Source organism: Fundulus heteroclitus, chromosome 9, assembly GCF_011125445.2.
Source record: "Fundulus heteroclitus isolate FHET01 chromosome 9, MU-UCD_Fhet_4.1, whole genome shotgun sequence".
NCBI lineage: Eukaryota > Metazoa > Chordata > Actinopteri > Cyprinodontiformes > Fundulidae > Fundulus > Fundulus heteroclitus.
In genome coordinates, this window is record NC_046369.1 from 29,525,780 (window position 1) to 29,553,189 (window position 27,410).

At 40.9% G+C, this 27,410-nt stretch overlaps 2 protein-coding genes across 3 annotated transcripts; both read left to right on the forward strand.

Moving 5' to 3' along the window:
- The first annotated feature begins 1,092 nt into the window (after nucleotides 1–1,092).
- On the forward strand, nucleotides 1,093–7,385 carry LOC105928830 (flavin-containing monooxygenase 5). Of its 2 annotated transcripts, none has more exons than XM_012866341.3 (10): nucleotides 1,093–1,390; nucleotides 2,844–3,037; nucleotides 3,286–3,474; nucleotides 4,068–4,233; nucleotides 4,333–4,475; nucleotides 4,558–4,754; nucleotides 5,210–5,345; nucleotides 6,493–6,712; nucleotides 6,835–6,907; nucleotides 7,006–7,385. In XM_012866341.3, exons 2-10 carry the CDS (start codon nucleotides 2,906–2,908, stop codon nucleotides 7,379–7,381), a joined length of 1,632 nt encoding a protein of 543 aa, XP_012721795.2. In that variant the 5' UTR covers nucleotides 1,093–1,390; nucleotides 2,844–2,905; the 3' UTR covers nucleotides 7,382–7,385. The 2 variants fall into 2 exon arrangements, with proteins under 2 accessions (XP_012721795.2, XP_035997311.1); XM_036141418.1 differs by having other exon boundaries at nucleotides 2,862–3,037.
- A 3,489-nt stretch (nucleotides 7,386–10,874) lies between these two features.
- Nucleotides 10,875–20,802, forward strand: LOC105928910 (flavin-containing monooxygenase 5). The gene is given in 11 exon segments (XM_012866447.3): nucleotides 10,875–10,987; nucleotides 11,350–11,498; nucleotides 14,075–14,263; nucleotides 14,359–14,524; nucleotides 15,917–16,059; nucleotides 17,619–17,815; nucleotides 17,975–18,122; nucleotides 18,207–18,414; nucleotides 19,918–19,990; nucleotides 20,091–20,355; nucleotides 20,357–20,802. Coding segments are annotated over 10 exon segments (1,671 nt in total). The 5' UTR covers nucleotides 10,875–10,987; nucleotides 11,350–11,366; the 3' UTR covers nucleotides 20,507–20,802.
- Nucleotides 20,803–27,410: the final 6,608 nt, after the last annotated feature.

The following is a 27,410-nucleotide window of genomic DNA, read 5'->3' on the forward strand; positions in this document are numbered from 1 at the left end:
AGCACCAAAATGAAGGTTTTCAAGCATTTTTCTTGTGGCCTGTAGTATCAGACATGTGTAAGAAAAGGGCAAATCCCAGCAGTTGAACTTGTAAGATGCATTCAGGGACAACCATTACACTGGATCTTACATGTGTCTGTCAAAACCACTCCAAAGTTGTTAAAACATTTTTTTTTTACTCTCAACTACATGAGGAGACTTATTTATTTCAAATTCCTAAATAACAAAGTTGATCATATTCAGGTGGTTTTATATTTGTATAATTTATCCAAGGATTGAACATCTTTGTCGTGTATTGTTAGTTTGTAGCAGGACCAAAACCCAGACAAGAGCTTGGAAGCAGCATGGGGAGTAGAAGGCTTTAATGGAAAAAAGGCAGAAGCTAAATGCAATTAAGAAGACGAAACGGAGAGATTGAGGGAAGATGAATAATAAACACAGGCTGCATTCAAAAAGGTCTAACTGGTGACGACTTTAGCCAAAGCAGAAGTGCGTCAGTGTTCGCCATGATAAGTGCTGTAAAGGAGGAGGTAGGAAAGGAAGCCTGTATGCTTCCTGTCATAGTTCCTTTGGCATAGGGAGCTCGCAGGTGTCCCTCGCTGGTGCTAAGGAACCATGAGGAATCCCATAATCCTTTGCATGCCAGAAATACCAGAAAACGAACATGAAAGAAAATCAAAACACCAGAGGATCCTGGAAATATCAGCCAAACCTTGTTCATTTAAAATAACCAAGAAAACATATTCACCACTCTTAGGTTCTTAAGAATGGTGAGCTCAATAAGATACAAATCAAAACTATATTTGTTCATTGCTATTAAAGTAGAAAACGTGTCTCTCTTGATCGAAGCACACCAAAGACGTACGTGACTTTAAAACCGAGGTACGTAGTGAACTGGGATTTTTATGTATCTTTACCTCCACATTCAAATGTGTTCATAGCATCATAAAGTCTCATTAGGCCATCACTCATCTTACAACTTTGCAACCCCACTTAAAACAAATAAAAACACCTTTAAACCAAACTACTTGGAAAATGTGCCACTAAAACGTAGTTAAACCCCCAAACCTATACACTGTTTTTTTTTTTTTGAGTTTTCCTGCTAACAATACAGGAAAAAATGTAAATAGCAACAATGGTTGACCTTTGTTGTGTTTCTATTTAAATGAAACTTTAATTGAATCATCCTTAAGACCTGCAGATCTAATCAGCCAACAACCCACCCGCTTTGCATCAACAGCTGAGCTGAATTGATCTATTTTCGTGTTGATGTGCTTCAAGAGCTTAAGCTGGTCGATCATCAGGCATCTGTGCATTGTGAAACAACAGTGAGCGGTTAAATAGAAAGACATGCAGCTTTTCCACATTTCTTTCTTCCTGTAAAGAAAAGGTAAGTCTGATCAATTTTGTGTTAAACTTGTTGCTTGTATGATTTTCTAAATAAATACATTGAAAACTTACTAGATTTTTAAGAAGAGTAGTGGTAGTCTGCATGATCAGGGTTAAAGTGATTTAGGTAAATATTTATTCTTGACTACATTTTTCTTCATTGCTATTTCTTCATCAAGAATTTAAACATTGAATTACAGACATTTGAACACTCCGTTTATACAGGCATTTGTTTTGTCATTCACAGTTAAGTAAGATCCTCTAAAAAATATTGTCCTGTAATAAAAAATAAAATAAAAAACTGAACGTCATTGCTTCTGTATTTGTGGAATGGTGGCTCTTTCTATTGTGTGAAGGGAACCTTGTTTTTCTTTATATTAAGCCTGCTTTCCTTTAACACAAAAACCTTTGTTGTGCTTAAATCTGATTGAAGAATATAGCACATCCACGTCAACCCAGGGTTAAACACGAGGCCTTACAGTCACTATCTCTCTTATCACAGCAAGACACGATCCTTAAATTCCATTCATCATGTGAGAGACTGGCCGAAAGTTAGTATTAATCTAAGAAGATTAGTTTTTTGCCCCCAGCGGCCCCAAGCTAACAAAGTGACATGATTAAACTGGTAGAGATACAGTATATGCAAGCAAATGCCCAACTTAAGATTTCAGTTTCAGTACCTACATTTATAAAGTGGAGGAGCATGTTTGAAAAAAAGGCCACTTGAAGCTCAAGCGTTTTTTGTATGAAGCAAAATTCACGAGTCTTTCCGGTATTAAAATTGTCCATGACATCAAATTACTTCAAGTTTTGTAGCGTTGAAGGTTAAATTAATAAATATATTTGTAAGCTCCAACCAAAGACCAATGTGCCTTAGAAACTAGTGTGAGAATTTCTGTTTAGTTGTATATTCATGCTTGTTTCTTGCTCCCTCTTGTGGTTCTATAATGAAACTGCAAGTAGGGGTTCTGTCCGGTCTCCTGATATTGCAAATTTCCTCTTCAACTTTGAACTAAATCTTACATCTTTCAACATGTTGAGATGTAATTAAATATCATGTGTTAACTGAAGGGGGCGGGGTGGGGGGGGGGGGGGGGGGGGGTGAATGAAACTACAGCAACCCAGTGAAACGATTGGAATTTATCAAAAATTCACATAAAGAATGTCAAGTATTTTATTTCCATTAAGTCGTTGCGTATTAAGGTACACAAGATGCCATTTGTCACATCTGTTTCAACGTTTTCCAATAGCTCCATTTGATTTGATCAAGTTTTATCTTAAATGTAGCTTTGGGGTTTTAAAAGATGAAAGAGGAGCAACTTATTTTTTGTTACGGTAATTGAGTATTTTGCACCAACCAACGAAACATGAAGGTGTGCATACTGTAAATTCTAATTAATAATTAGAAAACTGCTGACCCTTGTCTGTCATTTTGAACTTGCTTCTTGCTGCAGTTTACTCGTGTCGAACAGATCGGGGCTCCCTCTGCTGTGGGCATCAGCTCTTGCTCTCCATCATGGTTCAGAAGGTGGCGGTGATCGGTGCCGGCCCCTGTGGTCTGAGCAGCATTAAAGCCTGCTTGGACGAAGGCCTGGAGCCAACATGCTTTGAAAGCAGCAATGATATTGGGGGACTGTGGAGATACAAGGTGAGGGACCAAAATTGGTACAATGCAATTACCTGTAAAATTATTTTAACATTAGCTTCTTTGGAATAAATTTGTTAATGTTGTCTAGTTTATTACTTTGGTCTATATAAAGGGCTCTCTGTAGGTTTGGGATAGAAAACGAAAGATGTGTATCGTGTTTTCTGACTTAACACTAACTTATTATTTTTCTCAAAGTTTATTATGCTGTAAAGTAAAAAAAAAAAAAATCCTTTTGTTCTTGTCTTCAGGAGAAGCCAGAGCCTGGGCGTGCAAACATCTACAAATCGGTGATAATTAACACCTCAAAAGAGATGATGGCTTTCAGCGACTTCCCCCCTCTTGCAGAGTTCCCCAACAACATGCACAACAGCGAGATCCTGCTTTACCTGCGCCTTTACGCTCAGACCTTTAAACTGCTGCAGCACATCATTTGGCAGGTTAGTGAACTCCAGGTTTTGGCTAAATCCAAGCATCTACTGTGAAAGTACATTCAAACTCAACCAGAACTGAGTATGGTGTGAAGAATTATGCACCTCTTTGTTTAGGCCTAGTTACGGTCACATAAATTATAGATAGATAGATAGATAGATAGATATTATTTTTCTTTTTTTTTCTTTTCTTTTTTTTTCATTTTTATAAAAATGGCACCCACCACAGTTAAAGCTTCCCCTGGTAAAAAAGGGTATAAAAACACTACAAAAAAAAACTTTAAAGTAATCTGCCACTGCAGTAGTGTAATCTCATGCTGATAAATTTGGAAACAGTCAAGCTTTATTTCTAGTGCCTTTTGTTCAGTGTCCTATGTAAACAGGTTTTAGTTGTCATTGGTGCCACACTTCTTAGTACCACTAACATGATTCTAAATATGTACAATCCATTAATTGCTCAGAGTTCATTAAATTGGTTATCCGTGACTTTGTTTTTGTGGAATCTAAATACAAAAAGGCACAGAAGCTGACTTCTTTCAATTCTTCAAAATGGTAAAGACATGAGAAGATGACGTATTATTTGAAATATGACTATATTTCAGACAACGGTGATCAGCGTGAGGCAGAGGCCAGACTTCCATGCGACAGGGCAGTGGGACGTGGAGACGGAGACTTCAGAGGGTCAGAGGGAGACGCAGGTTTTTGACGCCGTCATGGTTTGTACGGGACATTACACCCAGCCGCATCTGCCGCTCAGCGACTTCCCAGGTAACCTAATGTCAGCTATTCCTTATTCAGCTTAAATTTTTCCGACAGTGCGTCTCTACTGGGACCCAGTGGCCTTGACTCCCCCTCATTCCTTCACAGGTATTGAGAGCTTCAAGGGGAGATATTTCCACAGCTGGGAATACCGCAGCGCCAAGGGTCTGGAGGGGAAGAGAGTGGTCGTGGTTGGAATTGGAAACTCTGGTTGTGACATTGCTGTGGATATCAGTAGAGTTGCAGAGCGGGTAAAACCCATGTGTAAATTTATGTGACAGATCTCGCTGAGGAAACGCTTGAACTCCCAATAAATCCTTCTGTGAACGGCAGGTGTACCTCAGCACCAGGACAGGAGCGTGGGTAATTGGCCGTGTGGGACCAGGAGGCCTTCCCTTTGATGTTGCTTGGAGTTCCAGACTGCTTTATTGGATGGTTAAGCTGTTTCCCACATGGAGTAACTGGATGCTGGAGAAGAAGCTGAATGAATTCTTTGACCACAAATTATACGGCCTCAAACCTAAACACAGGTGGCATGAAACATTGTTGCCTCAAATTCAATTTCAAATCACTGCAAAACCTGTCTTTTAGGGTTTTCGTAGAAAAACAGTGACTCGGGTAATTTATGACGACTTAACAAGACTTTTCTTTTGTTAATGTTACACTTAAGGTTGTTTTTGTTTTATTTTATTTATTTTTTTGGGGGGGGGGGTTGTTTATTTTTTGTTTTCCCCCTCTTCATGCTTCATTGGATTATAGAAATGTGTGGCCAAGTGGTGGAGCTACAGGACAGATGATTGCAAGAAGTTTTAGCTTAACTTTAATTGCTAATGTGACCTAATATTTCAAGATTCAGCTTAATGGTAACTACATAGTGGACAAATTAACCGTCTGACTGCAGTGCATACAGATTGTATGCATGCATTGTGTCAGATGCAATCCATAAATGCCTCCAATTTTATAATCCAGACTCCTTCCCCATTAGGTTTTGGGCACAGCTTCCAGTGGTGAATGATGACCTGCCGGCGCGGATCATCTCGGGTCGTGTTCAGGTGAAACCCATTGTGAGGGAGTTCAGTGAGACCAGTGTGGTCTTTGCTGACGGGAGCATCATAGACCAGGTAAATATTCTGCATGTTTACCACCTAAACTTGCTAACAACAATTTCAGGAGGCTCCCTTTGTATATTTCCTGTTTTCTGGTCTGGATTCCCACAATTATTTCCATTTCCTAAATGTCCCATTGAGTATCTACTAAAAGATCTTTTCATAGTTATTGTAAATGCGGCAGATGACCAACCCTTTAAACATTGTGGGAAGGAGCAGCCGGGCTGCTATCTGCACCTTGGCGTCAGCAACGATTGTGGAAATCTGAGGGCTACAGATCTAGAAGCTGCAGAAACCAACACAGTCTCGCTTTTACCGAACATTATTAAAAAATTCCAATAACTGTCTAAATTCTGTGGGGTAAACCCAGATTTGAAACAGTTTTACTAGAAGTACGCATAAATATATGATGTACAAGATTTATATGCTGTGGTGGTAAAGTGTTAGCCCACTTCCTGATTTCTTTTTTTTTTTTTTTTTTACTCGGCAATGTTTGTGTTTCACAACATCAAACAAATTTCAACATTAATCAAAGACAACACAGGTAAACACAAAATGCAGTTTTTAAAGGCTTTCATTAAAGATAACTTAAAGCCCCAGTGTGTGGCGAAGCTACAATGAACGGCTAACACCGAAGCTAACCGGATACATAAACACTAGCCGGCAAGCGGAAACTAGCAAGGAACGAGCACACACATTGGCATTAGGTGAGCGCTTTACAATGATTGGCATGTAGGACAGCCAATAGAAAAGATGATCCCCGGGAAACTCTAAGCCGAAAAAAGATTGTCCCCTATGCCGTTAATAATAAACACCTTTGATCTAAAAACAGCATTTTGGGTTTATTTTGTATTGTCTTTGACTGATATTTAAATTTGTTTGGTGTTCTGAAATGCTTAAGTGTGACAAACGTGCAAGAAAATAAGAAATCAGGAAGCGGGCAAACTCTTTCTGTGCAAAACATTGCTGCACAGACTGCCTCGTCAGGGGACTACCTATATTAACCATTTTAAGAAACGGCACAATCAGGAAGTCCATCCCTTGAACTGCGACGGCATCTCCGTTAACAGTATTCTACGTTGATGACATTTTAGTGACAACATGATTTATACCGAGATTTACTAAGTGTGTGTGTGTGTGTGTGTGTGTGGTTGGTTCAAAGGTGGATGTTGTGGTGTTTGCCACAGGGTACAACTACTGCTTCCCTTTCCTGCCCCCGAAACTTCAAACTAAATGCGGCTACAGGCTGCGCCTCTACAAGCACGTCATCCCACCTGCGCTTGCCCAGCCAACGCTAGCAGTGGTGGGCTTCATCAGTGGCTTCGGTGCCATCAACCACATGGCGGAGTTGCAGGCGCGCTGGGCCACAAGAGTGTTTAAAGGTCGGTACAAGAGAGAAACATCCTGCAAGTTTAGTAATAGCCAGGCTAAAGATAAAAGTGAAAATTATACGCACACACCTATCCGTTCAATCTGTGTTTTTCATTAAATATGTCCCATCTAGGCTTAATATCCCTCCCAGCAGAGGATATGATGATGAAGGAAACTGAGACGGAAACGGCAACAATGCACCAGAAGTAACTAACTCATCCAGTGTGTTCATGCTGTAAGTGCTGAAGCTGATCTCCGTAATCAACCTGGACTAACTTTCTGTTTTCATTGAAATCTCCGTTAGGTTTGCATGCTCAGAGCGCAACCCCATATATGTGGACAACCTGTCCTACATGGACTCTCTGGCTGAGCAGGTGGGAGCAAAGCCAGACATACTGCGGCTCTTTTTAACAGACCCCACACTGGCGCTGCAGGTCCTCTTGGGGCCCTGCACTTCGTACCAGTACCGCCTGAGCGGACCCGGGAGTTGGGCTGGAGCCCGTCAAGCTATTCTCACACAGACGCAGCGCATCGTTCGGCCTTTCAGAACCAGACTGGTTTCAGACGATCCAGAACATGAGACGACGTCTAGGCTGAGCATCCTGATGGCTTTTATTGCAGGAGCTGCCCTGCTGTCTTACTTGTTCTGCGATTGGCACCTTCCGTTTCGTTCCCTCTAATTTCCCACAATATATTGCCACAATATACCAATGTGGCAGTTTCAAAGAAATGGAGGTTTTTTTAGAAGTACTTGAGCCTTCCGTCAGTCCATTTCTTGATCATTTTTACCATACACACTGCAAAAACGGGTCTAAAAATAGGTAAAATGTTCTTAAAATTAGTGTATTTGTCCTTGATTTGAGCAGGTAAAAAAGATTATCTGCCAATGGAATGAGTATTTTGACCCCCAAAATAAGATAATTAGACATCCTGCACTTGAAATAAGGTGACGGAGATGAGTTGTTCCTATTTTAAGTGCAATAATCTTATTACACTGGCAAATAATCTTATTTACCTGCTCAAATCAAGGACAAATACACTAATTTTAAGAACATTTTACCTATTTTAAGTTCTGTTTTTGCAGTGCATCACTGTAGCGGTATGTCCCAATAAAGACTTTTGAGAAATCTGACTTTCTTCATATTTATGGGCACTGTTCCCACTCTGATTAGAGGCATTTGCAAGATGCCTTCATGGTAATATAAGTTTAGGCAGTTTTTTTTCCTCTTGCAGATGTTCCAGCTATCTTTAAATCATGCAATGTTTACAATCATAATAATTTTATGGAAAAACTCTCAGTAATTCTTCAGGTGAATGATCGTACGGCACTTGTTGAGAACTGTAATCTGGTTGGGAAGCAGGAGCTTGAACAGCTTCCAATCAGAAAGATATTCTGACAGTGTTTTGGAAACCTCCACCTCTGCAGAGCTGCAGAAACTCAAGTCTCTTCAGAGAAAGTAAATGGTCACTGGATGCTGTTTCGTCCCTTTCTGACTGTGCCAATCGATTTGCTCTCTTCCAAACTTTTCCTTTAGGTTTAAACTGGGTAAAATCCAAATATTTGGGTTTGAACAGAGTAAGACGTTAGCAGAACATTATCAGTATCGAGACCTTTCATCAAAACTCGGTCCAGTTCCTTTCTAAATGTCTGTCAGTATTCTCTAGTTTCATATTTATTTATTTTTTCTTCATTTAACTGATCAAACATTTACATCAATTATTGGTTTATTTTATTTAGAAATGGTTTTGAGTATGCCGTGTTAAAGTAGTGTCAAATATGTGGTTGTTACCATATGGTTAGGATTTTTTCATTTCTAACTGGGCTTATTGATCAACATTTATCTAACACAGCAGACAAGGGTGTATAAAAAACTTATCAAGATAAAGAGTAATTGTAAAGTCTGGAGAGGAAGAGTCAGCTCATTGCCCAGCGATCTTTTTTTTTTTTAAGCCTTTGCTGGCAAAATAAATAGAAGTACTTGTGTCGAAGCGCTCCTCCTGCATAATAAAGTCCTGATTGAAAGTCTTGATGTGAACTTCCTCCTGAACAAAAAGTCACACTTAATGTGACGCAGCAAATGTGGATTTAGTGAATCGGTTCGTAGCCCTGGATGGACAAACGTCAATTTAGATTAGTCATTGTTTACGTTGCATAAACACAGACATGCTGTGTCATGATTTACCAACGCATGTTTAAAGCAGCAACCAGTGTGCAACACCTGGAATACCACCAAGCACGAGGCTTGTAATCATTACCAGAGACTGTCAGTCAGGGTGCAATAGTTACACTTTTAAAGCTAAGTGGAGATGGATTCAAAAGATAAAGAATTTACCTTTTCTCTTGACATTTGCTGCTCTGCCTGCAAATAACAGTTTTATAAGAAGTCTGAATGTGCTCATTGTGCCTTTTTGTTTATTTTTTATAAGCTACCCTGAGCAAATATTTAGCACAGCAAATCACTGTTATTCTGTGGTTTCACATTGCCTTACAAAAGTAAACATTTTCACATTTTATGTAACAACCACACATTTAAACCGACTTTTTCATTTCATATTAAAACACAAGAAAGAGCAGCTAACTGAGAAGTTGAATGAAAAGCCTGCACAGCTTATTTTTCTTTTATCCGTTTATTGTCTTTTCACGTACATCTTACATGCATCATGCCGGGGCAGCGCTCCTCTTTATCAGTCAGGGTAGCAGGTCAGAGTTGATGGAAAGATGGGTGGAGCCAATTACAGGGTAATCATAGAAAGAAAAGGTGGTAGAAGTTGCATAAGACTGGGATGGAGGTCCACTTTCTGGCAGAACAGCAACACTAAACATACAGCCAGAGATGCCATAGATTGTTTATTAACGGAGCCTTTTGCGTTCCTTGGGTCAAATAAAACTGAATGGAGTTTTATTTCAGTGAATTCGGGTGAGTTTTTTTCTCACACGAGGCACCTGACGTTTCAAGTTTCAAAATGTCTCACCACAGCCAGCTTTTAGTATGAAAGCTGCACACTATTGCATACGCATGAGGGGAATGACCAGATCAGAGTCCAGACCTGTCCAACTGAGAAGCTGCTGAGAGATTTGAGAACTGATGTTCATTTATCCTCTGTGTCCAGACTGACAGGACTGGAGATATTATGTGAAAAACTAAATAGGTAAAAAAAAAACAAAAAAAAAACCACATTCTTCACTTTTATCTTGAAAATTGGAAAAGACTTGACACAACAGACTTTCGTTGTAACTGCAATGAAAAATGGTTCCATAAAGCATTGACCCAGGACTCAAATAGAAAAACATTTCTCGGCTCAACTGACTAAACAAGGTGAATGTGAGCATCTGTTTGTTGGCTAAATGAAATATTGAGTGGTTACTCTTAGTGTATGAAATAAGACATGACCTGAATGACAATGACTGCAAAATGAATGATGTTGCAAGGGTAGCATGTAAGGAAAAGATGCACAGTATGTTGAGCTGATTAGATCTCATTCAGACTGCCTGTTGGTAGTTTGACCTTTGTACTGGCAGCAGCTAATGGGGAGCTGCAGGGCCGGGAGAGGTCGTTAGCAATACTATGGAGACTATTAGAAACTTGAGAGGAATACACAGATTCGCAGAGGGGAGCATGCAGCAGAAGCAGAAAAAAATGGGACTATAAATACTTGAAGGTTTTCGGTCCAAGCGGACTGCTTTTGGGACTTTTTATAACTTCTTCCACCTCGACAAAAACCTCTGATCTCTCTGGGGAAAAAAAGGAAACTTTGAAACATGATACCGCCATTCCCGTGTTTCTCTATAGGTCTGCAGTTCTTTCAATAATGTGCTGTGTGCCAATCTGAAAATGTTTTTTTTTTGTTTTTGTTTTTTTTGTATTGAACCAAAAAACATTCTCAAAACAGGCTTGGTTGGCATATTACCCACCTAACAAAAAAATAATAAGCATGTAATATCCTAAATCTGAAGTCATTGAGTCAACAGTTGTATTGACTGTAAATATGACCAAACCATAAAATATCTTCCAGTCAATTACTCTTTTTTTTTTTATGTGTGACCCTTTTAGCCTCTGCATTATGTCTGAAAGCTGACTCTCCTACAGGAGGGTGGTGTCGCCAGCTGCTCGTTTAATGATTGTTAAATGTAGCGAGTATTAAAGCGTTTTCCCAGCCCAGGAAGTCTGTTTACTTTCCCTCCCTCAGCTCAGAGAAGAGCCAAGGTTCAGTGTGCGCACTCCACCCACGTCGCAGTTACGCAAAACACCAAAAAAAATAGCGGGTTTCCTCCGAGAACCAAGAAGGTAAGATGTTTAGATCCCATTCTCTGGCACTTTTACCGAAGATGGATGCTGTTTTCTGGACGTGCCAAACCGAAACTTCAGAGCAGAAGTTGTTGTTTTGCTCTGACCAATCGGGGAGGGCGGAGCGTCACGCTTTGCCCTTTCCAGTTATGTAGAAAAGTAAGATAAAGCCGCTGGTTTGGTCCGTATTTTGTTGCGAATAGTTTAATCGATTGTTGATGTGAGGGGTGTACGCGAGGCTTTTGAAGTGGGTTAGAACTATAATCCGATCGTGCAGATTTCAAATGCAAGCGTCGCGTTGCTGCGTGGACGCGTGTTGATGTTCCGGAGGATGAACAGTTTCTGCTCCATGCTCCGGTTAGGTTTGCAGCGCTGAAGCATGAGCCGCCGTGTGGCCGTGGTGGGAGCGGGGAGTTCGGGTCTGGTCTGCATGAAATGCTGCCTGGACGAGGGGCTGGAGCCCGTCTGCTTCGAGAGCAGCGATGACATCGGTGGTCTCTGGAGGTTCAAGGTGGGTTCTTTACGCATGCATTTTGGAGCGTAGCGGAGTGTCGGGTTAATCGGGATATCCTGTTGATGATTGTTGTCTTACAGACCGTTAATGGAAAACAATCAATTCTGGCTTTCAGAAAATTAAAATAGTAAATAAGACAAAAAAGTTACACCCTCAACATGGTAAACCACAAAAAAAGGTTATAACTAAATGAGCTGTAACCAAGTCACACTGGAAAGTTGAGTGGAAGGAAAACGTGTGTCAGAGGCGCTGCTTGAAGAGCCCCCTCACAGAGATGTATGCAAGGTATGGGCTGTGCCATGCCAGAGACAGTCTCAGAATCATTTCTACGTATGTTATGGAGGAAAGGACTTGGTGCCTCATGGTTCAAAGTTCTCTTCCTGGATGATTTTCTTTTTTAATAAGATTCCAATCTGACATAAAGGTCCCAGAGTCTAAAGGAAGAGTGATGTGGCAAATAATTTAAGTGACTTGAGGTCCAGTGTGAAGTTTCCAGACTTTGAGGATTTGGGGAAACCATGTCATCCGCTGATGTTGGTCCATTGTGTTTTATTAAGTCCAAAGTCAGCCCAGATGTCTACCAGGAAACTTTAGAGTACTTTCAGCTGCTACCGAGCTTTATGGACAGGAGATGCTGAAATAATTTTCCAGCAGGCGTTGGCACCTGCCCACACTGCTAGATGTACCAAAAGCTGGTGTAATGGCCATGTTGTTACTGAGATTGATTGGCCAGCAACCTGGTCTGACTGAAACTTATTTTATGGGACATTGTCAAGATGAAGAGATGGGACCACAAAGCAACAATGCAGGTGAAATGAAGGCCACTATCAGCCCTTATATTACAGCACAAGCTGATCGCCTCCATGCCACATTGCCTTGCCTTGCCTTGCTGCCCGCGTCCTCACTAAGACTAAGGAAGTAGAGCACATGACCCCAGTTGTAAAGTCCTTACACTGGCTCCCTGTATCTCAGAGATAAGACTTTAAAATACTTCTGTTAGTCTATGAATTTCTGAATGGCTTAGCTCCTAAATACATCACAGACTTGTTATCAGCGTATAAACCCTCCAGACCACTCAGGTCTTCTGGCTCCAGCCTTCTCTGCATATCTAGAACACGAACTAAACACGGAGAAGCAGCATTTAGTTCCTATGCTCCACTTTTCTGGAACAAACTTCCAGAAAACTGTAAAAGTGCTGAAAGCCTGAGTTCCCTTAAATCAAGATTAAAAACACATTTGTTTAGGATTGTCTTTGACTGTTCTAGGTAAACTGTCTTACTGAAACATCATTAGTTTTTAATATTTGCTTTTAGTTTCTATTTTTCCATGTTTTATTTTGTTTCTACATTTTATTCCAACTTGCTTTTATTCTGTTTTATTTTCCTATATTTTAATCATGTAAAGCACTTTGCATTGTCTTTGTGCTAAAATGGGCTATGCAAATACATTTGCCTTGCCTTGCCTTAAATTACATGTCTGCTAATTCATCAATGTATAACTTATCTTATGGTTGTAATTGCTCTTTTGTAGAACATATGTAAACAATAGGGATGCCCAATATGAAAATGTGGGCCGATATTGATATTAACCGATATTTACCAGTGTGTGTGTGTGTGTGTGTGTGTGTGTGTGTGTGTGTGTGTGTGTGTGTGTGTGTGTGTGTGTGTGTGTGTGTGTACTTATTTACATTTCTGTAATGGTCAAATTTATTAAAATTCAGCACCAATTGAAAACTTTGCTAACTGAATTATTAATGTGGGTTATAGCCTAGACCTACACACTGCTTTTTTAAATCTCTGCTTTATTAATTATTCTTCCTTATTCTAGTTGGAGACAAAAGGACACAATTCAGTTAATTTTCTTATCATTCTATTATTTTTTATGGTGTGCACAATGGTACATTTTGATGATAGGTGGGGTTAATGCTATGAGCCAAAGGCTATGATATACGCAGAAGCTGTCCAACAATAAAAATAAACACTTTTATTTGATCAGATTGTCTTTCATGGGGTAAAAAACACATTTGGCACAGTTTTGGGTCCGTTTGGATAAATTGTGCCAAAATCACAGCTCCACCTGGCACTCTGCCTACTAAAACCATCAATGTTTTTAATTTTAATATTGATTCAGTCAAGCTTTGTTGTGCTTGTAGTCAAGATGTGGATCTATGAAATATGAGGCTTTTCCAGGGTTTTGAAAAGGATTGTCACGGTGTTTTGTAATGTTTATTTAGACAAATATTTGGGCAAGGTTAAAAAACTGGATTTTCTTTTTCTTTGTTCAATTATGAATAAATCAGAGCATAGTAACAGTTACAATAGTGATTCCACTGGAAAATACTCTTTTATGTCTTATCTTTACGCAGTCACCAAATGTTTGCATTTAGGCTTTATAACTGTGGGGCTGTACTTGATTTATATCAGGTACGTAATTTCAGATGGAAATAGCTCCTAAAACCCTTGGGGCTTAACAGGATTATAAACGAGTTTTGCTTTTTGAATTGAGATGGACCTGTTCTTACACAGTAGGGCTTAACCGAACTGTGCCTAAGCCTCAGTTGTCTGTCACTGCAGGAGAATCCAGAGCCGGACCGGGCCAGCATCTACCATTCTGTCATCATTAACACCTCCAAGGAGATGATGTGCTATAGCGACTATCCCATCCCTGCACACTTTCCAAACTTCATGCACAACTCCCTCATCATGGACTACTTTCGGATGTACGCGAACCACTTCCAGCTCACAAAGCACATCCGCTTTCATGTAAGGACGCGTTGCCAACTTCACCCTTCTCTCTCTCTCTCTCACGTGTGCAAATGAGCTCTTCGGCTGACGTTTTCTGTCTATCTGTATCCCAGACCAGAGTGCTGAACATAAAGAAGAGATCCGATTTTTCCCGTTCAGGACAGTGGGATGTGGAGACGGAGAACAAGGATGGCAAAAAAGAGAAACACATTTTTGATGCTGTAATGATCTGCATCGGACATCACTGCCAGCCTAACCTGCCCCTCCATGACTTCCCAGGTATCGCGTTGTAAAAGTGTTTATACCCTTTGAACATTCTTCACATTTTGTCGCATTTGAACAATAAATTTTAGTGTATTTTAAGTAATCGAACTGCAAAAAGTAGTGCATAAAGAAACATCGTTTTCCTTTTTTTTGTGACCAAATACCTGAGAAGTGTGACGCACGTCTGCATTCGTCCCCCTTTACGCTGTTACGCCTAAATAGATGAAATCTACTGCAACCACTTGGCTTCAGAATACACCTGAATTTGTAACTAGTCTTCCTTAGTGACAGACTTAAGTTATAAAAAAAAATGTCCCAAACTTTGGACATCTCACAGTTTACCCGCTATCGACCCATTCTCTAAAAATAGTTGTAATGAGGCACAAGTCCAAAACCTACCAGCCAATGGTTCTCCACTGAAAGGGACAGATCGCACAAAGAGAGAGCTAATCAGAGAGGCAGGCCAGAAGTCCATAAATGAATTAGGAGGAGCTGCACAGTACCACAGCTCAGGTGGGAGATTTAGTCCGGACAAGATTTAGTCGTCTCTCCACAAATCTGGCCTTTGTGGTTAATGGCAATTCCAGTCCAGTCCTGGACAGCTACTGTTCTGCAACTTTTAGATGCATTCCCTCTCTGACACAGCTGATCCAATGCACGGCTCAGTGCCAGGCCTCTGCAGAGGTAAATGACTGATACATGCCATTTGGTTCAGGTGTGTGTTGTAATACGATAGCAAGGAAAGGGCTGGACCAGGGCACCCTTGGTTCTGCAGAAAGCTGTTGTTAAAATAGAAATTTACAGTATAGAAAGTTCTGTTTTAAATGTCGGTGACATGGAAAATATGTGTAAGAATGGGTTCTGCTCAGATGAGACCAAAATTGGTCTACCTGCTAAGCCCTCTGTGTGCAAGAACACCTAACACCTCACACGGCCCTCCTTATAGTGAGGGCCCCATCATGCTGTGGGCTACTTATTCATCAGGAACAGAGAACTAGTTGGACTCAATGGGAAAAATGGAAGGAGCTAAATAAAGGGCAGTCCTGAAAGAAAACCTGCTGGAGATTGTGCAGCTATTAACACCTTATTTGTTTGTCTGTCACATATAATCCCAATAGGTTACGATGAAATTTGTGGTTGTAATGTAACAAAAAGGTAAACATGAGATCAATAGGGCTGATTATAAATCTCTGCAAGGCAATGAACATATAATAAATAACCTTATCCTTATCTAAGACTTGATATTGCATGTTAAGTGCGGTTGTAAAACTTGGTAACCTTTGATACAGCACGACTATTCATGTTGTGAAAACTGAACAGTCTGATTATGGTTTACTGCATTAGCAATAACACAGAGAGCGCCGAGCAATGTTAAAGCATCTGCATCCTCTGTCTTCTTTGTCTCAGGCATCGAGAATTTCAAGGGAAAGTATTTCCACAGCAGAGACTACAAGACCCCGGAGGAATGGAGAAATAAGAAGGCTGTGGTGATCGGAATAGGCAACTCCGGTGGAGACATTGCAGTTGAACTGAGCAGAGTCACCAAGCAGGTTGGACTGAAATCATTTCAGGGCTAACTTGTAGCTTAGAACTACTTATGTGTTAGAAAAACAATCAACCCATCATTAGAAAAATGGAAAGCGTGGCAACACCTGCAAGTCAGAGGAACTGCAGAGATCCAGAGCTCAGGTGGGAGTGGCCTAGCCTTCATGGAAAAATGGCGAGAAGATAGCCATACTTGAAAGAAATGCCAGAAGAAGTCCTGGTTGCAGTTTGCCACAACCTATTTAAGAGTCTATTCAACCAAACTATCTGTCCTGGAACTTGTGCTACACATCACCACTAAACACACCATCCCCATAGTGAAACAAGGAGGTGGCAGCAGGAAGAGGGAAGCTGGTCTGAATGAATAGAAATACATCCATCTGTCAATTTTTCTAACACGTCTATACCTCATGGGGTCGCGAGGGGTGTTGGTGCCTATCTCCAGCTGTCAATGGGCGAGAGGCGGGGTACAACCTGAACAGGTCACAAGTCTATCGCAGAGCAGCACAGAGACAAACAGGACAAACAACCATTCAGACACTCACACCTAAGGATAATTTAAGGAGGCCAATTAACCTAACAGTCATGTTTTTGCACTGTGGGAGGAAGCTGGAGTACCCAGAGAGAACCCATGCATACACAGGGAGAACATGCAAACTCCATGCAGAAAGACCCAGGGCAAGGTAGGACTTGAACCCAGGACCTTCTTGCTGCATGGTAACAGCACTACCCACTGCACCACTGTGCAGCCCTTGGATAGAAATACGGATGGAGTTAAACATAGAGCAGTCCTGGATAAAAACCTTTTAGATGCTGCAAAAGACTCAAAGCTGGGGCTGAGGTTGATTTTCTAACTGAACGTACAGCCAGATGTTCTTCAGACTGATTTATTAGTTTCAGGGTTTATTTTTGTTAGTGGTCAAGTCAAAGTTCAGACTTGAATGCAACCGAGAGACTGTGGCGGTACTTGGAAAAATTCTGTTCACAGATGTTCTCCAGCCAACCTGACTGAGCCTGAAAGGTTTTTCAGAGCAGAATAATCAAAAAAGGTGAAGACATGACCCACCGGTAAATATACCCCCCAGAGGAAACTTTTTGCTCTACTCCAAGAAGGCCGATCTACCAAAGCCTTGACACAGAGGAGCCGAAGCGCCGCTCTTTTCAAATATGCAAACCTGTACTATTTTCACTTACATTTTTTGCTGTACTTTATGTTGGTCTATGACAAAAAGCTCCTCAATAAAAAAAAAACACTCAGGTTTATTGGTGTAACGCAACAAACTGGGGGGAAATAGTCCCCCCCTCCCATTTTGTCATGTAAACATTTTGTGATGAGCCTAACAAGATGATGCTGCACAATTTTCTTACAGAGGGAAAAACATTTAAAGTGGCGGCTTTGTGTGAGGACCCGTTTCATCTGGTCTAGCTGAATTAAAAGAAAAAAAAACAGTGGAACAGCTTTATATTAATTTCAGTTTAAACCGCAAATCTTCTTAAACTCTCTGTATTATTCACATGAAAGTCACCTAAAAGTGACAACCTGCTTTTGTCATTTATCTGGTAGCTTTACCTGAGCACTCGAAGAGGAGCCTGGATTTTGAACAGAGTGGGAGACAACGGGATGCCCCTTGATATGCTCCTAAACAGATGGCTGAATACCCTTCGCCACATCCTTCCCTCCGGCCTTGTCTGCTCCTTAGGAGAGAAGCAGCTCAACAGCAGATTCAACCATTCTCTGTACAATCTGAAGCCCAAGCACAGGTACTGGCTGTTTGCACATTCAGGAGACTGCACTGACATTGACCAACGCATATATCTCTCAATTTGCCTTACTTCAGCTGTTATCCGTGAAATCCTTATCATTTCTGCAGCTAAATTGTACGTTTAGTCACTTAATGGACTGCCTCATTTGATTCTCAGGTTGTTCAGTCAACATCCTACGGTCAACGATGAACTTCCCAACCGCATCCTGTCTGGGACGGTCCAGGTGAAACCCAACATCCGCAGACTTCACGGCTCTAGCGTTGAGTTTGATGATGGAAGCGTGGTGGATGATGTTGACCTTGTGGTGGGTTTCATTTTCTGCGTGTACAAACTGAGACAGCAAGCAGCACCGAGACGTGGTTTAACGACCTTCCTTTGTGTCTTGAAGGTGTTTGCAACGGGCTACAAATTCTCCTTTCCTTTCCTGGCCTCTAATGTGGTGCCAGTCTCTGACAACCAAGCATCTCTGTACAAGTACGTGTTTCCACCTGAGCTGGAGCGCCCCACGCTGGCTATCATTGGTCTGGTGCAGCCCCTGGGAGCCATCATGCCTATCAGTGAGATGCAGGCGCGATGGGCCACAAGAGTCTTTAAAGGTAAGAAAAAATATTTATTTCCCCCTTTTTTTGTAAGAGATGCACTGAGAAATTGTTAAGATTCTGGGTCCGATAATTCGACTGAGACCAGAATAAAGTTCAAAGATTTTATTAAAGTTTTGTGTAGCCGGTACGGGAAACAACTGGAACTGGAACTGGCACCTCTTGGTTGGATCCGAGAAGTGGCACAGAATCCAAAAGGGGTTTTATGATGTAGTCCAGAGGTGCTTTTGCTGGCAGGAATTAATTCCCTCAGTCTGCTGGAAGAAGGGGCAGGGATCCAGAGACAGTCCAGGCGTCATATCCAGGCAGACAGACACAAGCCGAGGTTCCAGTGGGGCAGTTCAACAGGCAGAGCCCTGGGTCCAGGAATCCACAGACAATCCGACAAAAGTACAGGAGGGCTTGGCAAAAAGGCAGAGAGTCAGGCAACAGGCACAGGTCTTTGTCCAGACACAGAGAACTAAGAGGAGAGTCAGACGAGGGCGAGGCAGACAGGCGGAAATCCCAAAAACACGAACAGGGTCACTCACAGGCAGGCAGGCTAGGAGTGCTGGATGGTCTACGCACACAAAGGTTTTCAATAATCTGGCACTAGAGCACAGAAGAGGGCGGGCTTAAATATCGCCACACACAGAGGAAGCTCAGCCAATAATCATGGCAGTAACAGGTGTCTGATGAAGTCAGGAGAACTTGCTGGAACAATCCGTAGCAGCGTCAGCATCCAGCAACAGGAACAGAATCACAGCAGCAGCTGTGAACATGACAGAAATCTGTTGGTAAACAGATTGGAGCGATTTTGAGCTCGATTGACCCTGAATGCAACCAGTGAAGGCACCACAGCTAAGCGCTCCTTTGCTTTGACGGTAACGCTGTTCATTGTGGAAGATGTTACCAAGGGAAGAAAATCTTAAAAAGTCAGCTGAAGCACAAAAGATGCAGGAGGTTTTCTAAGAAGAAGCTGTACTTTCTAGGACGTGACACGTCTGTCGTTAAGTTTGGCTGCAGGAGAGAGCAAGAATTCCCATGTGTAACAGGAAGACGGAGCAGGGTACAGGAAAGTTTCCCAGTTTCTTCCCCTTTTTGAGCTTTCGACCTCCTGTCAGGGAACATGCTGGGTTTGGAAATGTTGGCAGCCTTTTTGGAAGTCCTGAGTTAAGATCTGTGTTTTCTAGGGAACACATGTGGAAAGGTATGTAATGCTTCACGTGTTAACTGCGCTAAACGCTATCCTTCTCCACAATCATTTTGTTAATGAATAAATAAGTAAAGACTGGTCATTGCAGGAGGGTGAGGAAAACATATTATAATTGTTATATCTTATTATACTTCTTAAAGATGAATGAAAATAGTCGGAAATGTGTCCTCAGTTCAAATGTTCAGAAATATGAAGATTGGAAATGGGCCAAAAAAAAATCTGACGAGTGCGTCTCTGTATTCCTCTCTGTGGTCTGTTGTGACTAAATTACCTTTCTGCAAAATAAAGCAAATCTTTCTGTTCAGGCTGCATAAAGCTCCCTTCGTTAGGCGGCATGCAAAGAGACATCCAGTCCAAAAAGGACGACATGGCTAAAAGGTAACACTTCTTGCACTTTTTATTACCCTCTGTCCATAACCTAGCGTTGTAAAGCACAGGGTCATGTTCACCACACGCTGAACTTGAGCCTCGTTATCAGGTACGTCAGCAGTCAGAGACACACCATCCAGGTTGACTACATCGACTACATGGATGAGATTGCAGACCTGGTGGGAGTCCGACCCAGAATCTCCAGGCTGCTGCTGACTGATCCCAGGCTGGGACTGAAATTGCTGCTCGGCCCCTGCACCCCGTACCAGTATCGGCTTAAGGGACCTGGGAAGTGGGCCGGCGCCCGCCAGGCCATCCTTACCCAGTGGGAGAGAGTGGCGCAGCCCATGCAGACCAGGCCGTGCAATGAGCCCTGAGCCCCGTAGGTCTCTGAAGTGGCCTCTGCTTCTGTCTGCGACCGCGGTGGGATTGGCAGCCTACTGCCACAGGAGCAGCCTGCCGGGTTTCCTGCAGGATCCTGCTGCTTTGCTGGACAGGATGAAGTCCTACCTGCCCACATACTGATGCTGATGTCACTACTGATTAGTTTGCCTTTAATTAGTTTTAATTCACAAACTTCTTTGCAAGATTTTCAACTAAAGAGCTTTTTAAACTGGCTAATTATAAAACTATGATTTCAGAATTCTTTTGTTTCTTTTTTTGACCAAATAGCTCATTTGTGTATACGATTCTACTCCTGCAGTCCATGGTTTGTGTAATGATAAGAATCTGTCACACTACAGCCTCTGTTCTCAGGTCAAGTTTCACACTCTCTGCTTGACAGGTTTTTTTTTTTTTGGTTTTGCGTCGCTTTAAAAAAATATGAAAATCAATATATAACTTTTAAATACCTGAATTCAGCCTTTTATAAGTACTGTTTTTTTTTTATGCTTGCACTCTGAAACCATCTTTTGCAATTATGTATACAATATGACTAATAAATGTGATGTTAAAGTTTTTTTCTTCCTTCTTTGTTCATTGCTCAGGTTTACATACCAAAGTACGTCATGAGCCTTTTGTCACATTGTGACCACAGACTGCAATACACATTCGGTTACATTTTTATGTTACAGACGTCTCAGACTTGCAAATGCAAGAAAATAAAAGTAAACTGGACAATCTCAATTGTGGGTCTGCCTTATGGCGTGAAGGGGATAGAGGAAACGTGTGGAAGAGGGTGTTTTGATAGGATGAGAACGAAAAAATTTTTCTGCCCTGCATGCAAAAACAGCGATGAACATGAACATTATGGTGGCAGCATCACGGTAGCTGATCATACCTGATGGGAGGATAAGTGGAGCTAAATACAGGATAATCTAAGAAAACACTATTTTAGAGGCAGCCGATTAATTGAGACTAGGATGGAGGTTCACCTTCCAGCAGGACAATGATGATCAAACAGCTAGCGCTCCAATGGAACAGTTACCATCAATAGAAAATCATGTCACGTGTATTACAAAGCCCCAGTATAAGTCCAGACCTAAATTCAATTATAGATCTGTTTTAGGGCTTGAATAGACTAAACTGCAGTCTTTCTATGTCTAAAACTGACAGAGATAGCCCACAAGACCTGTAGCGGTAACTGCAGCAAAATAATTTCTGTAGCGGAAAAACAAACAAATATCCTTCCACTTCTCAATTATGCATCACTTTGTGTTGGTCTGACCCAGATCCCAGTACGATACGGTAAGATTTTTGGTTTGCAATGTGACAAAATGTGGAAAAAGTTCATGGGTTTTGAAAAACTTTTGCATGGATCTTTCCACACATTCATTTTACTGTAACCACAGCCGCTCTACAACTAACCAGCGCGACATTCTTCGCCTAATCAGCATATTTTATCTAGAAAAAAGTATTTTTTTAGGCTTATTGTTGTAATATGCATAAATAGATTCTTACGTAGATAAGGTTGATAAATGTATTATTCTGATTCGATCCCAGACTGAGGTTTCTCATCTGAAAACACTCTTAATCTATGTTTAGACCTAAAGCCAAAGGACACCCAATCTTTTCATGTAACTAGTCAACTTTTAACATCTTCCCTTGGCAAACTATCTCAAACCCTTTAACAGGCTGCCTGCCGGACTAAAAAAAGAGAGAAGTGATGGCTCAAGAGCATACCAGGAATAAATAATATCAATTCCTATTTTTATCAAAAAACTCCAAAGCAAACCCCCGTTTTCTAACCTTGCAGTCCTAAATTTTGTGTTCAGTAAAGTAAAAACAGTCCTCCTCCATATGGAACGAGGGGTTAGGGTAACAGGGCAGCTGTGTGCTTATCATTGACAGGCTTTTGATAAGGACGGCTCAAAGTAGGTCAACATTGAGGTTTTTTATGATCAGTGCGGACCGTGTGTTGATCTTGTGTGCCTCTCCCAGAGACACAAAGAGATAGATTTGTACAATGTCATGCTGATGTGGTATTATTACGAGAGGTATCAAAAGGACCAAAAAAAAAAAATCCAACCCCTTAAAGCATTGATAGGCGCAGGTGTGAGCAATGGGCTTGAACACTGCTGACACTGTGCTAAAGGTTCAATCTGTTTTGCATCCCCTCAGAGTCAGAGACACGCTTTGCTTTGTCCGCTCTCTTAGACTAACGCACTGCAACAACTTAAAGAGGCTGCACGTTCAAAAATAATGCTCTGATTTTTCTGTCAATGGCGGTTTTGTCTCAGGAATCCTGGAAAGTAACATTTTATTGAGTTGGCGACAGAGCACAAACCAGACAGAAAAGGCTCTTTGATAAGCTGAAACTGAAGAGATCTTTGATCAGGCCTCTGGCTTTGTTTGCTGTATCTGGCTTATGGACTGCCAACAAACATCCGTTTAGCTCTATCAAAGGATCTAGTAAACACACTTGAACAGCTGTAGATGTAGCACAAAAAAGCAGACTTAACAAGCTGTAGCTACTTGCTTTATGACATTTAGTAACTAAAAATTTTGACGATTTAAAGGAAATAATCACTATTTTTCAAGCTCTGAATTCGATATCTGTGTTGCAATTGTAATTGAAGGAGTAGAAACATTTGCAGATCAATCTTGTATACCAGCCTATTTGCAGGGTGGACAGCACCCTCAGATTTTGTACACTTGTTTATGGCGCCATCTAACGACGAAGACAACTCTGTGTGAAAAGGTCAGGATTGTTGTGGTTCGCCGTGCCCCCCGTCACACTGTGAGCATGTGATAGGAAACTCCCTCAGGGAACTAAATATGATGTGCTACACATGCAATGCATGACTTACTGATATGGGATGAATCCAAACCTTTAGTGTGCTGCTTTACTCAAATACAAGACAGCGATTAGAGGAAGGAAGACAATGAATGATAAAGTAGTCATCCTCCACTGATTCCCTAGAATCTATGAAAAAGTATCTCACAAAATTAGCACGTCCCTAATTTTTTATTTTTGTACGTTTTATTATATCTTGTCGAAGGACGACAACAAAGATATGATGCTTTGATACAATATAAAATACAGTAGAACGGCGTAAATTTGCTGTTTCCCTCAAAATAACTCAACACACAGGCATTAATGCTGGCAACACAAGAGCTTCACAGGTTGCCACCTGAATCCTCTTTCACTCCTCCACAACGAAATGAGGGAGCTGGTGGATGTTAGAGACTTTGCTCTCCTCCACCTTCTAGCTGAGGATGCCCCACAGGATTTAGAGACAAGCTTGGCCAGTCCAGAAACTTAGCCCGCAGTTTCTTTAGCAAGGCAGTGGTCGTGTTGGAGGCAGTGTTTGGGGTCGTTGTCCTGTGAGAATCATTGCACTGTCGCCCAGTTTCCAAAGGGAGGGCCATTATTCTCTGCTTCAGTGTTTCACAGCACTAATGGAGCCCCACACCATGACACTCTCACCACCATGCTTGACTGTAGGCAAGTCATACTTGTCTTTGTCCACCTCACCTGGTGGACAAGCAAGCTGAGCATGTGCGCTAGGGTTCTTTGGTTGTCTGTCCTGTTAAAGCGCTACATGGTCCTCAGGACCATGGTCATCGTGCTGCAGCTCAGTTTCAGGGTGTTGGCAATCTTCTTTTAGCCTAGGCCATCTTTATGTAGAACAACAATTATGTATGTTTCCCTCATCCTCAGAGTTCTTTGCCATGAGGTGCAATGTTGAACTTACAGTGACCATTTTGAAAGCGTGGGAGAGCGATAACACCTTATTTAACACACCTGCTTCCCTTCAAACCTGAGACCTTGGAACAATAATGAGTCACATGAGACCAAGGAAGGAAAATGGGAAATTCAGACTTAAGGGTGTTCACATCTATTGGCAGCTGTTTAAACATTACAGGGTGTCTACTAATTTTTTTTGGAGGGAAAATTACACTCACAATGTTGTATGCGCTGTACACTTACTACTTTACATTGTATCAAAATGTCATATTTTCAGTGTTATTCCATCAAAAAATTAAATAAAACATTTATAAAAAATCTCTCTCTCTCTCTCTCTCTCTCTCTCTCTCTCTCTCTCTCTCTCTCTCTCTCTCCTCAGCTTTATTTGTTTTTAGGTCTCTGGGTAGGTATTCTTCTACACATCCAGGCTTGGATGGAGTCACATTTAGAGTTTAACAATGAGTGCTTTCTTGCATTAAAAGTTTAAGATAGTCTTGTATAAACACAAACTCTGTCCATATTGAGTGAATCTTACTACCTAGGTGAATATTTGCACACAAGACTGTTCTGTTTGCTAGCACTTAATCAGTCCTGGTGAAAAATGTCAAATAGATTTCTTTTTACCTTTAATTATGTTGTTGGGCCAATCTTTTTTACAGGGTTGAATTATAACAGACACATTCTATATATTCTTAAAACAAGCATTGGGTGCCAAAGTGGAAATTTACTGTGGATTTTTCTCTGAACAACACATTATCAAGAGACTGTGAATACAAGCTCTACAAACTGCAAACTAGCGATCAGGCCAGAAATCTGGGTGCAGTGATGGACTCAGACCTGAACCTTCAAGGACACATAAAGACAGTCAGAAAGTCAGCCTTCTATCAACTGAAGAACATTTCCAGGATTAAAGGACTGATGTCCCAAAAAGATCTAGAGAAATTCAGACCACCACAGCAGATCCAGGTCGCTGCTGCTCATGTTTTCACTAAACCAGGATACTAAAACCAAGATAGATCACATCACCCCAGTTCTAAAGTCCTTACACTGGCTCTTTGTATCTCAGAGAATAGACTTTAAAATACCTCTGTTAGTCTATAAATCACTTAACGGCTTAGCACAAAAATCTATCACAGACTTGTTGATGTTATATCAACCCTCCAGATCACTCAGGTCTTCTGGTTCTGGTCTACACTGCAAACCCAGAACCAGAACCAGAACCAAATATGGAGAAGCAGCATTTAGTTCCTATGCTCCAAAAATCTGTAACAAACTTCCAGAAAACTGCAAATCAGCCAAAACACTGAGTTCCTTTAAATCAGGTTTAGAGCTGCTCTACTTTTGTAATCACACTTGCATTTACATAGATTCAAATTTGACAATATCTTTAAAAAAAAAAGACCATTGCAAATATGTTTATTGGTGAGCTCTGACTCTTCTAGTTCAACGGTCAGTACTGGAGGCCTTTCTTGTGACACAGTACCGATGAAGTAGCTCCCATTTTCAAAGAGGTTGATAATCCCTGTTGTAGATGGTCACAAAAACTCTGTGGTCACAGTGTGGTTTGCATGGAGACACCTAATATCATGATAATGAGGGATATATATATATATATATATATATATGCTTAAGTATAATTTTGCTTACGTGGAATATAAATCCAAAATACACTTAAAATTTTGAAACCGACTCTTGTTTTTGAAGTTAGTTACTGTTTGACTCTGTCATGATTGAAAGACTGAGCAGATCAGTTGTTAAAAGTCCAAAATAATGTGAATTTCTTGCCCAAAAGGACAGGTCTTTCTTTTCATGTTAGTAAACAACTTTTTGCACTGGACTGGCATGAAACTAAACTTCAGCCAGCATCTTCACAAGGTATTTTGCTATTGTTCTGGCATTGCTCTGTACATTTTGCACAAATACATTTGTCCGCCACATAAAGTCTCATTATATTTAAGGTTTGTGGTTGTTATGGAACTAAATGTGAAACATCCCAGGGGTGTATGTACACCTGGGATGTTTAAAAAATGTGGCAGCAAAGAAGCTCCTAAGTTCCCATCAAATAGACTGAGATCTGATTTCTGCTTCATTCACATTCACTCAGACTTAAGCACTAAATGAAAATATTCAGCTACTTCTTCTGGGATAATTTCCACAACAGAGAGAAAGATCAACACTGATTTAGTAAATCTGTGATGTTCAAATAGGGCGCCGCTCGTGATTCGCCGGTACACCCGGAAACAGATCCCGTCCACGCGTGACTCCCAGGAGTTTGGGTTGCCAGGTTGAGATATTCAAGTATTGCAAAATGCAATCAACAGAATGTCTTAAGCTTTTCATAATATAAGAAGGACTTTATTTTTTATGAGTGCACCAATACAATAGATGTAATGACATGTGGAAGAATTGTCAAAATATTATAGGGGCTTTTTATAAGCGAAATATTAAACTGTATTAGGTTTAGAAGACAAGCTGGAGAAAAAGTTGCCTCCTGTTGGTGTTTTACTTATATATAATTTATTTAGTATTGTTATTATTTTTTCCCAAACTGGACAACAGTTTCAAAGAGGGTCAAATGTAGACCAGGTTATTGCAATTTATCATAGTCCAACAAAGTCATAAAGAGAGAATGATGGGTAGCAATAATAACAATTCAACCCATGAGAGTGATCAATGATGCCAAGTCTATAAATTTGGCTCAGATTTGAGGGGGGTTGTCGTGACAGATATCAAAAACTGGTACATTAGAAAATATATATTTTTAAAATAGGCTTAAATAAATAGCTAAATGTTACAACTCAAACTTTAAACATGTCCACTTCTTCCTCAAACACATTTTAAAATGTGCAGGTGAAACTGTACAGCTTGTGGAGGAGGCAGTAAATGTATTGCAGCGTGGACCACTTGGAACTGAACACCATGGGGACGGTGAACCAGTAGAAAAAAGAATATCTGGTTTTAGATTTAAATTTCACAATATCTTAAACTTGTCAAATTTATTTAAATGTTGTGTTTTTACGCATTTTTTCTAGTTGAATTGTCTCTAATTAGACCAATCTGTTGATGCCATGAAAAACAATATCTGGTTTTGCTGTAAACTATTGGCTGTACAATGAAATGTCAGTGAATTAAGTTCCATCTTATTTTATATTATTTTATTTTATTTTATTTTAATAACTGCTTCTCGGGGGAAGTCTAACCTAGATGGCAGGCAGCAGATGGATGTGGTTATGTGGTCAGAACCCCCGACGCAGCCTGCTGGCAGCTCTGAAGGGGGGATAACAGCAGATAAATCTGGCA